We start from the raw sequence: 15,474 nt of genomic DNA on the forward strand, positions 1-15,474 counted from the left end.
GAATATGAAACAGAGCAAACTTAATGTAAAGGAATTTGATGATACCTAACTGAATTTATCCTTTGACCCAGAAATCTAAGAATTTATCCCAAAAATACATGTGCAAAAATATGAAAAAAATATGGCCATATATTCCAGTTCAATTTGTAATAGCAAGAAGACTGTAAAACAACTCAAATATCCATAAATAAGTTACTGGCTGAATAAATCATGGCACATCCTGATTATGCAACTGTAAAAGGAAGTGAGGAATATTTATTTACTGTTATGGACTGATGCCCAGTATGTACAGTTTTTGTTTTCCAAGATATGTTTGACATGACCAAAGCAAAGTGAAGAACATATATGGAATGCTACCATTTACCTAAGAAAGTAATGATATCGCGGGGCAGGGAAAAGGAAGGGAAAGGGAAAGTCAAGGAACATATATAGCAAGGACTCATGGACAGAACCAAAGGGGAAGAGCTGAGGGAGGGAAAGAGGAAGGGGGCAAGGGAAAGTGGTGGGGGGTAGGCAGAGACAAATGTTTTTGAAAAAAAAAATATTGAGATGATATTATGAACATTTGAATGAAATATGTTTGGAAAGCTACATAAAATGAACAAATTCCTTGAAATACTGTATCCACTAACGAATCAGATGGTTAATTAAAATATTTTGCCCAAAGGAAAAAAAAAAAGTAATAATATTGATGTATTTATATTTATGTCTTTACCTATATCTCTATATCTACCTATGGAAGAATTAAACAAAAAAAAATTAAAGTTTATCTCTAACCCAGCAATTCCACCCCTAGGCATATACCAAAGAGAAAAGAGAACACATATAGCCACACAGAAACTTGAACATGAATGTTCACGGCAGCATTATTCATAATAGCCAAAATGGAAACAACCTAAATGTCCATCAACTGATAAGTAAACAAATTGTGTTATGTCCATGTAATAGAATATTATTCAGTCATTCAAAAGAATGAAGTATTGATTCATGCTTCAAAATGAATGAACCTTGGCTACATTATGCTAAATGAAAGAAGTCAGTTACAAAAGGCCACGTATTGAAAAGTCCAGAATAGTCAATCCAAAGAGAAAGAAAGTAGATTAATGGTTGCCAAGGGCTGGAGGGAAGAGGAGCTAGAAAGTGACTATTAACAGGCATGGGGTTTCTTTGGGGGAAGATGAAATATTCTGAAATAAGATAATAATGATGGTTGCACAACTTTGTAAACATAATTTTTAAAACCACTGACCTATATACTTTAAAGGGAAAATGTTATCACATATTAATTATATCTCAATAAAATGTTTCTAACCATCAATAGAAAGAGGCAACAGAGTAGAAAGGATAGGAATAAGAATTGGATTTCTCTGAATATACATTAAGAGATTTGACTTCAGAATCATGTAAATATGATATGCAGTTATAAAATCAAACTTAAGAATTAAACAGCAACACCTAAAGATCTATTTCTGGCATGGCAATGTGAGAACCCCATGGCCTCATGATGAAATTGGTAAAATCACTTAAAATAGTTCAATTCCTCATCAATGGTCTTTAGACCAGATAGCAAATAAAGAAACCTTTATTCAAGAAAACCTACTAAAACTCAGTGAGAACAGAGAGAGAGTCTGTAGTACCTGAACATAAACAACCTGCTTCCGCCTCCATTCCAACTCAGAGTGATGGAAACTCCACTCCAGAGAGGTGCAGCCAAAAACACAGGATCCCATCTTCCACCCAACTCCTACTTGTGGGACAGAGGCTCTCCCTTGGGCTTGGCACGCTGAGAATAATGGCATCGTATTCACCTCGCCCCAATTCACTTATAAAGCAGAGGTTACGTGCCTAGACAGGCAAGCCAAGGATACCAGTGCCTACCGAGCAGATATTAAAGATCCAGAGAAAATAAATAAACCCAAAAGTTGGTTCTTTGAAAAGCACAACAAAGTTGAAAAACCTTCAGCCAGATCAATCGAGAGAGAGAGAGAGAGAGAGAAGGGACTTTACTACTCCCCTTAGAGAAATAAAAAGAATTATGAAGGAATATTATGAACAATAATATGCCAATAAATTAGGTAACTGAAATAAAATGGACATATTCCTTAAAAGACACAAACTAGAAGAAATAGAAAATTTGAATAGACCTAAACGAGACTGAATCTGTAATTTAAAAAACTATCCACAGAGTTTATACCCAGATGGCTTCACTGATGAATTCCCCCTCCAGTTTTATTGAGATATAATTTAAATATAATATTATGTAAGTTTAAGGTGTACAACATATCACATATGTATATATTATGAAATGATTACCATTCCCTGGTAGATTCTACCAGACATTTGAAAAGGAATTAGCACTACTTTTCATAAACTCTTCCAGGATACAAGAGGAGGGAACTTTTCCTATTTTATCCTCTGAAGTCAATATTAGCCTGATACCAAAACCAGACAAAACACTTTTCAAGAAATAAAAACTACGCCAAGATCCTGATCAGAGCATCACTTTTCCAGAGTTAAGCACTAAAGGAAGCTCTTTTTTTGTCTCATGTTTTTATACACCAAATGAAGTCCATATGGTGATTGAATATTCCCGATTATGGGGGATTCAAGTCATACCAGAATTTGATACCCCTGGACATACACAGTCTTGGGGAAAAGGTCAGAAAGATCTCCTGACTTTGTTATAATACGTCAGTCTGGGACTTTTGTATCTATAAATCCTATTTTGAATAGAACTTACAGCTTCTTATCTAAAACACTTCCCAAAGTTGAATTTGCATACGATTCACCTGAGGATCCTTTGAAGGTGAAAATTTGGATTCAGTGGGCTTGTGTGGAAACTGAGGTTTTATATTCCTAACAGACTTCCAGGTTCTTGCTGGTCCTCTGGCCACACTCTGAGTAACCGATCACTCCTTTTAAACCTTTGACACAGGCTGAGTATTAAACTCCTCTGGTCTGCTTCCTGGCCTGCTTTCCTTGTGCTTACTTGGCAGTGAAGATGGACTTTACATAATGTTTAGCACAAGAAAGTGATCTCACCTTGAAAAACATCCTGATGTTGTTCTCAATCAAGCAGAAATGGCTTGAAGATTTTGGGATTGTTTTCATCCTCTGAGACCTTTCTTCTGCATGTAATCCATCTGTAATTAATAGGTGGACTATACAGGAGAAACCAAGGCTGGGGTTAAGTAAGAACATGTTTGGATACTCCCAGTGTTTATTTATCTTTGTGATTTGGGTTTTGTCAGAAATACTAACCTGTCTCAATCCCAGATGTATTTGAGCCTTGGAATCTGGTCCAAGGGCACTCCTGAGTGCCAGGAGCTAAGAACTGTTCCCAAACTAACTGCTTTTGCCAAGCTCTGCATGTCTGTGTAGATGACATTTTCCCAGAGAGGCCCTGAGAATCTTTGTACAATGTATGAAATCTAGTTGGTAATCAGGACACATCGCAAATGTTAGTCAACATGGTATGGACTTACTATAAAAAATTCATTTCTGAAGGGAGAACAAGCTATCCCTTCCAGAGACCGGATCTGGTGTCAGGAGTACAAAGCAATTCTGGTTCCATGGTCTGGTGTGGAGAAGAGCACACCGTGTGGCATCCTTGCCCCTTCCTGTGCCCTAGGATAAGACTGGGGACAGAGGCCAGCTGACAGCCCACAGGCACCTGTTCTAAACAGGTGTGTTTGATGTTCTTTATAACCAGACAGACTGGTGTGGTGAGGTATCAGCTTTCTTTATAAAACACTTTGTTTTCTCAATGACATTTATTATGAACAGCCCTCAAGTATGACTGAAGGACAAATACCACTGCTGATATATTTGCAAATATCAAACCTATCCTGGGAGTTTGTTCCAAGGGCAGACTGAATTCTGGTACCGAGCCCAGCCGGAGGTTGCCAGGATTGGAAGTTGGGCTAGCTGTTATATCAGGGGTAGATGGTTTTCCAGAACATGTTCTTAAAGACCATTCTGATATAATAGGATTTTCCTCATTCTCTTTCACTTGATTACTCAACTAAAATGGTGAACTCCCCTTATGTGTGTAAAGTTTCATACTAGCCTTGCAGGTGGGCAGGGCAGTGGTGAGAGTAGATTTAAAAAAGCGAAATAGAAAGATATGGCATTAGTTCTTAAGGATTCCATACTCTGGCTAAGAAACTAAGAAATAAAACTAATAAACATGACAGTATAATAAATGCTAACTGGTCCAGAGTCATAATTACCAAAGAAGGAGTTTCTGATTCCCACAAGGAGAAACTTCACAGAGGAGGTGAAATTTAAGCTAGGCTTTGAATACAGGTAGTATTGTAATGAAGGGGAAATGAACAAAAACAGTTAAAGAAAGTTCAATGTAACCGAAACATGAAAGCAGTCTCTTTAGGCTGGAACAGGTCTATGCAGTGAAGCTGTGGGAAACAAGGCTGAAAAGGTAGGTTGTTGCCATGTTGTGAAGTATCCTGAAAATCAAAGCTGAAGGGTTATTTCAATCCCATGGCAGTGGGAGCCCGCTGCAGTTTCCTAAATCTTCAGATTTTACCTTAATGGAATGCTCATGGAGTTTCCTGGGATCAATATTTAATCTCCTGAAGTAAAAGGAGACATTCCTGCAGAATCATAATTCTTTGGCACTCAAAATACTAAGAGCCAGGTTGGTCACCACAAAACCAGTTTTCTTGCTCTGCTACAGGTTCATTCGTAATGGGAAAGATAACTTCTCTAGGCCATAATTTCTTCAAGTATAAAATAAAAGGGCACTTTTCTAAAGTGCCTTCTACCTCTAAAATCAATTATTCTGTCTCCTGTTTGAGAGACTTTCTTTTTAACACTGAGCAAAGAAAAAACAGTTATAATACAATTAATGGCATTGAAATCAGTTTTAATTATTTACATTTGCAGATTTGTTCTAATTCCAACTGCACTGCAAAGTAGAAACTTGCACACAGGAAAAGAAGTCAGACATGAGTTATTCATTGAACCTTTGTTATGGAAGGTATCTAAAGTGTACCCTGGCTGCCATAGCTCAGTGGATTGAGTGCCGGCCTGCAAACCAAAGGGTCGCCAGTTCCATTCCCAGTGTAGGGCGCATGCCTGGGTTGCAGACTTGGTCCCCAGTAGGGGGCTTGCGAAATGCAACCACACATTGTTGTTTCTTTCTCCCTTCCTTCCCCTCTCTAAAAATAAAATCTTCTAAATTATCAAATAAAAATTTTTTAACATCATCCCTGCAAAGTTTTAAAGCAAAATACTTATTAAAAAGTGTACTCTTGAATGTTACGGTAGATAACACTAGTGATTTGATCTTTGTATTTTTGTCCTGTACAGGAAACACCAGTAGTAAACTTGTCAGTTAAACTCATTTTCAAAAGACACTACATCCATAAAGGGAGAAGTCCTTTTTTTTAACTTTCTTCTTTATATTAGCCACATGAAAAAAAAAATTTAAGTTTTCTCAAAATAGAAGCAAAGACCTCATGAAAACAGAAGTGTTCTGTGTGGATGTTTTGCAATCATTCCTAAGTTTCTACAGGGTACACTGAGTCAGAAAACCTGCTTCTAGTTTCTGTTCTACCTCAACTCTCTTAAGGGCAGACACCATTTATCTGGTTTTACTTCTCCTTTGAAATACTTGTCACAATTCTAGTCTTTTCCTGCACTACTGAACTGGAAGATGCTTGAGTGCTAGGACTCTATGCACAGTTCTCTCTCTATACCCAGCACACAAGTTACTCAATAGTCATTCTTTGTAAAGTGAGGCAGGTGGAAATTTCCCATGTCCTTTCTGTCTTTGATTCTAATATATAAGAATTTACTTTGACTTACTGACGTCCAGACAGTTGAATTTTTCCCTTCAGCTTAATTTATAGCTTTTTATTGAATGCTAATCCTTTTTCTGAATTAGGGCACTTCTAAATTCAACTTGAAGATAAAGCAGTGTAAGTGGCTAGAGCGGGACTATGGTTAGACAAGGAACGATTCTGAGAGTGATGCAGAATGTGTTGCTGAACCCAACTCCTACCTCTTTAAGTTGTGGTTTGTGTCCGTAACAAGTGAAAAAACAAAAAGTAATGCCAAATCAAACTTCAGAACAATTGCAAAGTATAAAATTTGATGTTCTAAATTTTACAGATGCTAAAGCACAATAAATTGTTGAACCTCCCAAGAACATAATTCAGCTCTACATCGTAGTCCTTTGTACCAACAAACCTCCAGTAGCCTCAGGGAGAAGAGCCAAGGCCCTGTAGTTGAGTGTACATATTTCTTTAATAAGTCAAAGCCCATTACAATGCATCCTATTACAATGAAAATCTTTACTTGTTCTGGAAGCCCACTCAATTATTTTGATCAATATTATATACAATCCAAGAGATACAGTGAAATCCTTGACATCTCTTTGAAATGTAGCTAAATTACAAACAGTAATTGGATAATGTAGACAACTGAAATAAAGCATTTATTCTCACACTATACTTGATACTAGATGACATACAAAATTCAATTGGGGAAGGAAGATCAAAAGAACTCTGCTTCTTCCTTGAACCAAACTCAGATGAAAATGAGATGAGGCGGGAAAAGTACTTAATTCATTGTGCTTTTACATATTTTTCTTGCTACCTATTCTCAGTTATAAACCTTTTATCTGTGCATCTGGGTACTATTTATTTTATGTCAAGTACATCATAATACTATTAGCCATAAAAAGTACACTCAGATAAGAAGTCTGTAAAACCATTTTCTTTTAGAAGGCATCAAATATTCAGGGAACTTTATTTTTAAAGAATAAATCAAGTAAGACATAGTTTTCATTGACCCAAACATGCATAATCCATCCTCAATATAAAATGCAATTGAAAAAATTACACATGAAATACAAAAGGAATGCAACTTTACATATGTAAAATGATTGCTAGCTATAGCAATTTAACAATCAAATTAATAAAGACATTGTACATTTTAGAAAACATCTTAAAGTCAATTATATATAATATTCCAAGGGAAATTCTGATATGGAATGGTTTGACTCAAAGCAAAGAATAAGGCACCTGCTATGAATTTAGAACAATAACTTTCATTTTAAAAGTTACAGTAAAACAGAATTAGTTAACCAAGAAACTTGTTTCAAAGAGGGAAACAAGCATTAAGGGTGGATTTCCTGGGTGAGAAAGGCAGGTAACAATGAAGATAAAAACCTGCTGGCCCCAGGTCAGCTGATTCCTTTCCTATTCTAGGGTAGTCCAATTCCTGACAGTCTTTAACCACTCCCCTCCCTCACTCTCCCCCACACTTTGGGGCATCAGAAGCTCTCTCTGAGGTTTACACTGTGTATAGACTAGGTAGCAGATTTCCCTTCTGTTCCTCTTAAAACAGCTTATTTTAAAAGAAATATCCTGAGGCAATTAACAAAGCAAACAAGCAGCTTTCCAATTAATTAATACATAGACACCTCTCAGGCTTTTTTCATTAAGTTATGGCTAAGTATTTAAATAGCCAATACTTCTAAATTTCCAACAGTACCAGAACACCCCAAATCTGCCTTCTCACTCACCCTTACCATTAGTAAAGAGTCTGATCACAACTGGTAAAATCATACAACAAATGGAAGACTAAAGATCTTTATTAGTAAATCCATTTAATTCCAGATAACACTTTAGTCTGATGTACCTAGAACCGTAACAGAATTTTAATCATAAATCTAGAAAAACATTTCCAAATTAGATGTAACTTTTTAGTTGATGTGCCTTTTTGGTGTTAAATGTGTATTTAACATGCTAAGATGTCTGATGGCACACTGGACTCAACAGTATATCCTGCTGATGCATCCATTTTTAGTAGTATTTTTCCCTAAAATGTTGTCTAGCTTAGTAGACCCCTTTGATACATTAAAGTATTCTGGTGAAATCAATGGTGACATAAACAAACCTTCCCTGACTGTACTCCACCACAAAATCTTACTGAAGTGACTGATTTAAATTACAAAAAGCTTAGCCAAGTTGTCTTTTTATGGCAGCTTAGGTTAGTATATTCACTCATGCAAAATCCAAGGTAGTGTGATAGAAGTAATATTGTTAAAATAAACGTTGTGGCTATAAGCATCTCCCTTTACATTAGGCATTTAGCTTTTAAAATTTCCTAGGTGCTAAAGTTTGTAGGATTTTTAGGCTAACTGTATAGTTGTTCCATTTATAAGCACCTTATTACAGGACAGTTACATGGCCCTATTGGGAGTGTGCTTTCAATTCAAGGTATTGTAATAAAGTGCCTCGCTATATAAAAACCGTAAGATTCTGAATTTTAAATTAAGCTAACTGCATTTACACATTAGCATTAAAAAATAACTAGACCCTGTCTACACAGACTTAATCTAATTATTGATGCTATATACCATTTTATAACCACATTAAAAAACTTACTCTTAAATGACTGAATAAGTAGGGTCCACTACTATAGCTTAACAATCAAATTTTATTGCTTTATTCATGTGGTGCTTTTGCAAGGCACTGTGGTATGGACCAGAAAACTTGGAATGACTCATGAAGAAACCTTGGAATGACACATGAATGATGATATGAAAAGTCATTCTGAGGCAGGATGATTTACTGAATTGTTTTTAACCGGGGTATCAAACACTGGGAATGAGTTCAAGTTAAAATTCACAGGAGAATGGAAACATCTTAAGGTCAGTCACTTCACATGCCCATCCTGATACTTTGAATAATCTGGAAAATTGCTGTAAAGAGAAAGAGCAAATATTAAAACATGCTTTAAATAAAACAGGTCTGGCAAGCGGCAGATATTTATTAAGATAGTTTCAGCCTGAGTACCCTTAAACAATTACTTGCAAAAGCTATGTAACTTCATTGTAATAAGAAATGAAGGCAGGCCTACCTAAATAAAACAATTTTATGTCCGTAAGTTATTTTTTAAAATCTCAGCTTCTCTTGAGTTTTATATCTAAATGTCCAAGAGAATCTGTAAAAAAAGCAATCACCTCAGAATTTAAAAGTACCAAAACAGGTTTTTCAGGCATGGAAAATTTTGGTTTATTGCTAACTATTGTGTCCTTTAAAGGCCTGGCCTATCATATATATTTGTTTCCTTATTCTCACAAAGCTGAGATTCAATAATCTTTAGGTTATATAAACTGCTTGGCTCTTGGCCATTTATCAGGAAAGCTTCCAATTGGTTAAGTTTAGGAGACAGGCGAATGAAATGTTTAAAAGAAACCTTAAATAACTTTAGAATTCCAGAACGTGAAAAACAGAAATATGTACCTCAATATCAACAGCTTTTATAATGAGAGAGAAAACATTTTGTAATCCATTTGCAGAGGCAAGAATCTATTACTCTTAACAGCAGGCTGCCTTGATAACGACTTTTTCCTACCATATGTCAAACGTTTCTTTTGTTAATCTAAAACCATTTGTCACATATTAAATTGCCACGTTTCTTTACAGTGAATCAATTCTCTGCACCAGCTTTATCCTATAAAATATACCCAGGTTTGCCATAAAGATGTTGGATTCTAGGAAATGTTAAATTAAGTTCGAACATCCATATGTACCTAATGTTCAAAAGTTTCTTTTTTGCAAAGGTACTGATAATGGGATTGCAAAACCTTCTATCTCCTTCTGAGAGACGTTTTTGTTTATTTTGGTCTAAATTTCTTCCAACTTGATCATTACTAAGGACTTGACCTCCTTTTCTGATATCCTGTGAGCACAAATCAAGCTGAAAGAAGTTTCTGGAGCACCACCCTCTGTGCATATGTGGGACAAGTAAATTGGTTCAGATGAAATAGAATTATGCGGAGCTCACGGCAGGTGGGTTGACAACTACGCGGTTAGGATTCACCACTGACGGGTCACCACGTCATCCCAAACCCGTCCTCCAGCATCCAACCCAATGGTAGCCCCCAAAACACTTACCAGAACCACAAACAACAAAAATGAAGAGAGCCAATAACCAGGGTCCTACAGATGCCTTCTCTTCGGGAGCATTTCTCTGCAAAAAGGAAAACCCACCGTTTCAAATGCAAAAACAAAACAAACACTCCGACCCAGGGCTCCTATAACCTGCACTCCACGCCGTCTTCCCTCCGTTCCCGAGCCGCCCAGCTCCGGCACCCACCTCCCCGAGCCCCACAACATCGCGTCCAGCTCGCAGCCTCGGGCCCCCACAGTCGGCCGGGTCTGGGGAGAACTTGACGCGTCCCTAGGCTCGGGCCTCAGCTCCGACTGCAGATCGGAGGCGCGACGCTCTTCCCTTACCGAGGTCTTGGCGACATTGCCGCGCTGGGTGATGTTCTTGCTGTGCTTCTCGTTAGCCATACGGATCCGCTGCTTGGCGACCATCTTCGCGGCGCCACCACCTGCCCAAGCCACCCGTAGGATTCGCTCTCTTTCCCTCGGGCCGCTGCGACGCTCCGCTCCCGGTGCCCGCGCCGCCGCCGGAACGAGGAGATTCTCAAGCGGGGCGCTAGCTTCGGACACTGGGCCTGAGCGCGGTGAGCGCGGGGGCTGAGCGCTAGCGGGGCGTGGGCCGCCGACTGACTGAGGAACTCCGGGCTGACCGGCTCAGCGAGACGGGCGCGCGGGAGGACAGCAGGCCACCGAGATAGGCTTGCCCTGCAGCCGCCAGGAGCGTGGACTGAAAGAGGAAGGAAAAGCAACAAGCGTACCGCTCAGTCCGACGCTCGAACTACTTCGGGTTCGGTTGCCAACGTCAGCACTGAACGAACTCCGCCCCACGGAAATGCGGACTCCGCCTGCTGAAGAAGGGGGAGAGGGAGGGCTAGGGCAGCATTAGGGGCCTTAGCCCAACCCTCCCAAATTCTGTAAAGTGTGGCCCCAGAGCTGCGCGTGCGCATGGGGACTCCTTTTCTGTTGCTGGCTCCAAACGGAAGTGAATTGGCCCCGAGGCTGGTGACCCCGGAAATACCAAGTTGCTCTCTCCACGCCTGAGAAGACGTGTTGGGGCCGGGTTTGGCCCTCATGAACTCTGACCCGAGTGGCTGGGTTTCTCTTTCCGGGACAAGATGGCGCCGTCCACGCCGCTCCTAACAGGTGGGTTCTGAACGAGCCAGGGACTGTTTCTTCAGAGCAGTATCTTTTTGTGTCTTTGTCTTTGGGGACTACCCGAGAAGCCATGGAGTCTGATCGGCCTTTTCTTCTGGATTGCGGAAGAGCCGGGGGGCCTTTTGGGTTTCTTGGTGAAGCATGGCAATCGGAAATAAGGTCCCTTGCCTCTGGCCTACTGCGTTTCCCTCTATTGTGTCCATCCATCCTTCTTCCCTGCCGCTTCAAGTTCTACAGAAATAGAGGAAGGAAGATGACAGAAAGTGCTAGTTGAGTTTGTTACCATGGCTTTGCACGAATCTTTATCTATTGGCAGGCCTTGTTGACAGTGTGAAAGCATTTAAGTCTGTAAGAGGAAAAATATAAACATGACTCGCAAAAGAATGACCAATCACTAAAAACGCGTGATTTTAAGTAATACCAAGTTTTGCACTCCTTGCTTTAAAGAAATTTGTAGGAGTGACTTGAAAAGTGGAGCTGTGGAAGTGTGTATGTTTCAAGGGCTGAAATTGAGGTCTGGGAGGCACAATTAATGTAATGCAATGAGCATTTTAGAGATAATCTAGAAATGTTTGATGCTGAAATGGTTATGCGCATTTTAGAATTCGAGTATTAGAGGATTCCTGAGATTTTGAAAGTAAGGCACCGTTTATAATGTTGGAGATGATGATAAACTTAGTCTTGGATGGTGTCAGGGAAGTGTCTGGACTAGGATAATAGCTGGGAGTGTCTTGTGAATAGCAAGTAAGGAGGTGGTAGTTGGAAGGAAAAAGAAGGCTTTGATCAAAACGCCAGTGACTTAAACATTTTATGTAGAAGGGAAAAGAAGCCATTAAGAGACAGGTTGTTTAATTTGTGGAAAGGGATTATTTCTCCCTGAGACATGTAAGGAATCGTTTTAGCTTTTTCACTTTTTGCCGTTCTACATTTTAAGATCTTTGTTACTGAGCTTATGCCACTGATATTCAGTCTTTCTACCACAGTTTATTCATCAAACATTTATCAAATATTGACTTATTTATTAAAGGATATGCCAGGCAGATACTGCTTAAAGACATGAATATGTAATTAAGTGAATTTTTTCTCTAGCTTTGTAAAGGTAGCTTGTATGCTGTTCACAATTTTGGGATATTAAATGCTTATGAGAGGAAAAACATTTTGTAATCCATTTGCAGAGGCAAGAACTCTAAAAAAAAATAGTATGTGTTTATATCTGATCAGTTTTAAACCCTTTTAAAATCTGAGCAGTGGCTCCTCACTGCTTACAAGGTAAATTTCATCCTGTTGCGCATAATATGTGGATCCTTTATAATCCTTTTAACCAAACGCAGACCCACCTGCCTGCCACTATGAAAGCCAATATTTGAGAGGTAGGTGCTGATGTACATGAAAGTGCTTTATTTTCAGGTGCCAGCTACCTGGAAGATGGGGGACTCATGTCTCAAAGCCCATCTCCACATCTCAGTGGAGGCAGAGGTTTCTATAAGGAGGGATAGGGGAACAGAACAAAGAGATCAAGGAAGTAGGTTGGAAAGTTCTCAAAATGCAGATGAACACAGTCCATTCCAATAAGGCAGGTGACGGTCCGTGTGCATCACCCAGTTTAGTCGTCCTGCATTCACAGCATCCTGGTTCCACCATTGAAGGCTAATCTCCTGGAGCCGGGATGCCTGAATGTCGGAGTCTGTATCTTTTGAAGTTAGTTCCTAGGGTTCTCATACACACATCTACAAGCTACATACTGCACAGAGTCAACATTTACAGAAACAACGTCAAAGAATGGTAGAGTGGGTTAGAATTTCCCACTGTTCCAGTTTCCCCGTTATACTTGAATAATTCTTGACATTCATTTCCTTGCTGTTCCATCCTATTTTGTGCTCCATCTATATTAAACTGCTAATAAAACCCTTGAAAAACCTATTTCTTCAGTCCAGGACTTTCCTATTTTTCTTTACTTGGCTAGCATCTTCTTATTTTTTAAAATTCATTTTCGACATCACTACTTTATGAAGCCTCCCTCTTTCCAGGTAGTCACTCCCCAGGCTATTTTTGTACCTCATATATACTTGAATTTTTTTTTCTAACACATGCAATAAGTATCTAGTTAGATGCTTTTTTTCTTTGCTAGGCTGTGAACTCCTTGATTGCAGAGGTAGAGTCTTATTCATTCCTGTCTGTTTAGTACTGACTACTGTGCCTGATAAACAATAGTACTCTAAATGTTTAATGGAGGAATAAATTAATGAAAAATAACCACTTCATTTAAAGTCAAATTAACCAAGAATGATAATTTTCTTACAGTGCTTAAAATCAAGGACACCGTAGGAGTTTAAAGGTTATCTAATCAGTTTACCCATCATATTCTCATGTTCATAGAAACCCAAAGAGGTTAAGTAGTCAGATTCACATGGCAAATTGGTTGGGTCATTATATTACTCATTTCACTTCATGGTCCTTTATTTTTCTTTTTCCACTAGAACATGCTGACTGTTGACATAAGACATGTCCAAACCTGTAGAGAATTTTTTTAAGAGTTTGAGCCAAACTGTTTACATATGCAGGGGAATAAGATCTCAAATGCTCCAGAGAAAACCGTGTTTTACCATGTACAGTGCACACTTTTTTGCCCAGATTTTTGAGGGAAAAGTAAGGATGTACATTATACATGAGCAGTACTAATTCTGTATCTATGTAAATGTTTTTAATTCTTTATGCTTATGCATTAAAAGAGTAACTCTACAAAGCAATAATGATATCTCTATGCAAAATAATGCCCTGCAATATAATAATCGGTTTTGTTTCTAATTATAAATAAAAAATTGAATTAAAAAAAATTAAAATGAAATATTTCTTTTTTTCCTGAAAGTTTGGGCCAAAAACGTGGGTGCTCATTATACAAAACAAAATATGGATTAAGTTTTGCAGCTGCTTTTTCACTTGAAAGGAGGGAGCTTAAGGAAGATTATATGAAGGTAGGAAAAGCAAAGTAGGGACTGGATTATAGGTTCGTTAAAAAGATTATGTGCTCTTTTTAGGGTGCTTATTTCAAAGGTGTGTTAATCTAGATACACAGACACAATGGACAGAGCTTGCTTAGAGCAAAGATAAACCTTTTACTAAAAAGTTACATGCTTAGGATGTGACTACCCACCATGACATACTGAGTTAGGGATTTATGATCTGATCACCCTGTAGTGACGGATACTTTTTGTAGAACTCTTCCCCCCCCCCAGCCTTTTTTTTTTTTGCCCATGTGATAATCTTTTAAACATTTTTAGAATAGATATTTTAGTTAACAATAGATTCTTTTACTTCCAGAATCTTTTTAAAACTTATGATTTGGAGTTGTGAATAATTTGGAGACTATCCAGTAAATTTTATTAGTCATGACTTTTAACTGTAAATGGCAAAAAGCCAAAGAATGTGAAAAGGAGATTTTTAAAGAAAACTGTATGTAACCTTAAAGCTTCAGTATTGCCGCATTTCAGTATTTGCATGACTCCAAAAATCTGTTTCTCTTTATCCCTGTGCTCTTGATTTCTTCCCAATTAAATTCATTCTCAGGCTAACATTCTACATGGGGGCTCCAGGTTTACATTCAACCAGTTAAGCAGCCCCTAAGGAGAGAGCACATTTTTCTTAGTCGCAAGGCTGGCTGTCTTTAGCTTGGCTTGGCTCCTGCTCATCTTTGAATCAGTTAATTTTTAATCTGCTCACCCAGACCAAATTATATTCTTATCCCTGAATAGTTTCCAAAAGAAAATTGGAATCACCTAAAGTAGAACCTGGATGGTAGGCATGTAAAACAACAGTGACCTTAACATGTAACCCACATTGTTTAATCAGCTTGACTAGATGAGGCCATTGAGATAATTTATTAAAAGTTGAGTCATTTTCCACCTTGGCTGGTGTGGCTCAGTGGATTGCGTGCCAGCCTGTGAACCAAGGAGTTGCTGGTTTGATTCCCAGTCAGGGCACATGCCTGGGTTGCAGGCCAGGTCTCCAGTAGGGGGCGCGCACGAGACAACCATGCAAAAGTTGAGTCATTTTCTTAAATTGATGCTTCAGTGGATGTGAAGGTTGGAAAGAGTATCGTATTATAATAATCACCATATCCTTCGCATAGGACCCTTGTTTGTTGAAGCCCAGTAGTTTCCTCATATTAATTCAGGCTAGAGCAATAAATTATACTTCAATGTCTGGAAAGGATAGTAAATTTTAAAAATAAATTATGTATGTACACTATTTAATATAATTACTTTTTTTAAACAGTTATTCTGTGTGAAACTCTGGCATTTAGTTGTTCCTTTAATAAAAAGAACTAGTTGCATTCTATATTTTTCTTGGTAATAGAACATATCACCAGATCCCCTTTGATTAAAAAGGGAAATCA

General features: G+C 38.4%; 2 protein-coding genes across 2 annotated transcripts in view; one reads left to right on the forward strand and one right to left on the reverse strand.

Annotated features, from left to right (window-relative positions):
- Window positions 1-8,230: 8,230 nt before the first annotated feature.
- On the reverse strand, window positions 8,231-10,722 carry SERP1 (stress associated endoplasmic reticulum protein 1). The gene is made up of 3 exons (XM_054585207.1): window positions 10,275-10,722; window positions 9,933-10,008; window positions 8,231-8,734 (listed from the first exon to the last, which is right to left on the reverse strand). Exons 1-3 carry the CDS (start codon window positions 10,356-10,358, stop codon window positions 8,694-8,696), a joined length of 201 nt encoding a protein of 66 aa, XP_054441182.1. The 5' UTR covers window positions 10,359-10,722; the 3' UTR covers window positions 8,231-8,693.
- A 224-nt stretch (window positions 10,723-10,946) lies between these two features.
- EIF2A (eukaryotic translation initiation factor 2A) overlaps window positions 10,947-15,474 on the forward strand; it is a 42,645-nt gene continuing 38,117 nt past the window's right edge. Inside the window, exon 1 of the mRNA XM_054585206.1 lies at window positions 10,947-11,069. Within this exon, the coding sequence (XP_054441181.1) occupies window positions 11,042-11,069 (28 nt within the window). The 5' untranslated portion in view covers window positions 10,947-11,041. The remainder of the gene's footprint in view (window positions 11,070-15,474) is intronic.

This window comes from Pteronotus mesoamericanus, unplaced genomic scaffold (assembly GCF_021234165.1).
Source record: "Pteronotus mesoamericanus isolate MK-2021 breed Mesoamerican mustached bat unplaced genomic scaffold, CSHL_Meso_final contig_82, whole genome shotgun sequence".
NCBI classification, from domain to species: Eukaryota; Metazoa; Chordata; class Mammalia; order Chiroptera; family Mormoopidae; genus Pteronotus; species Pteronotus mesoamericanus.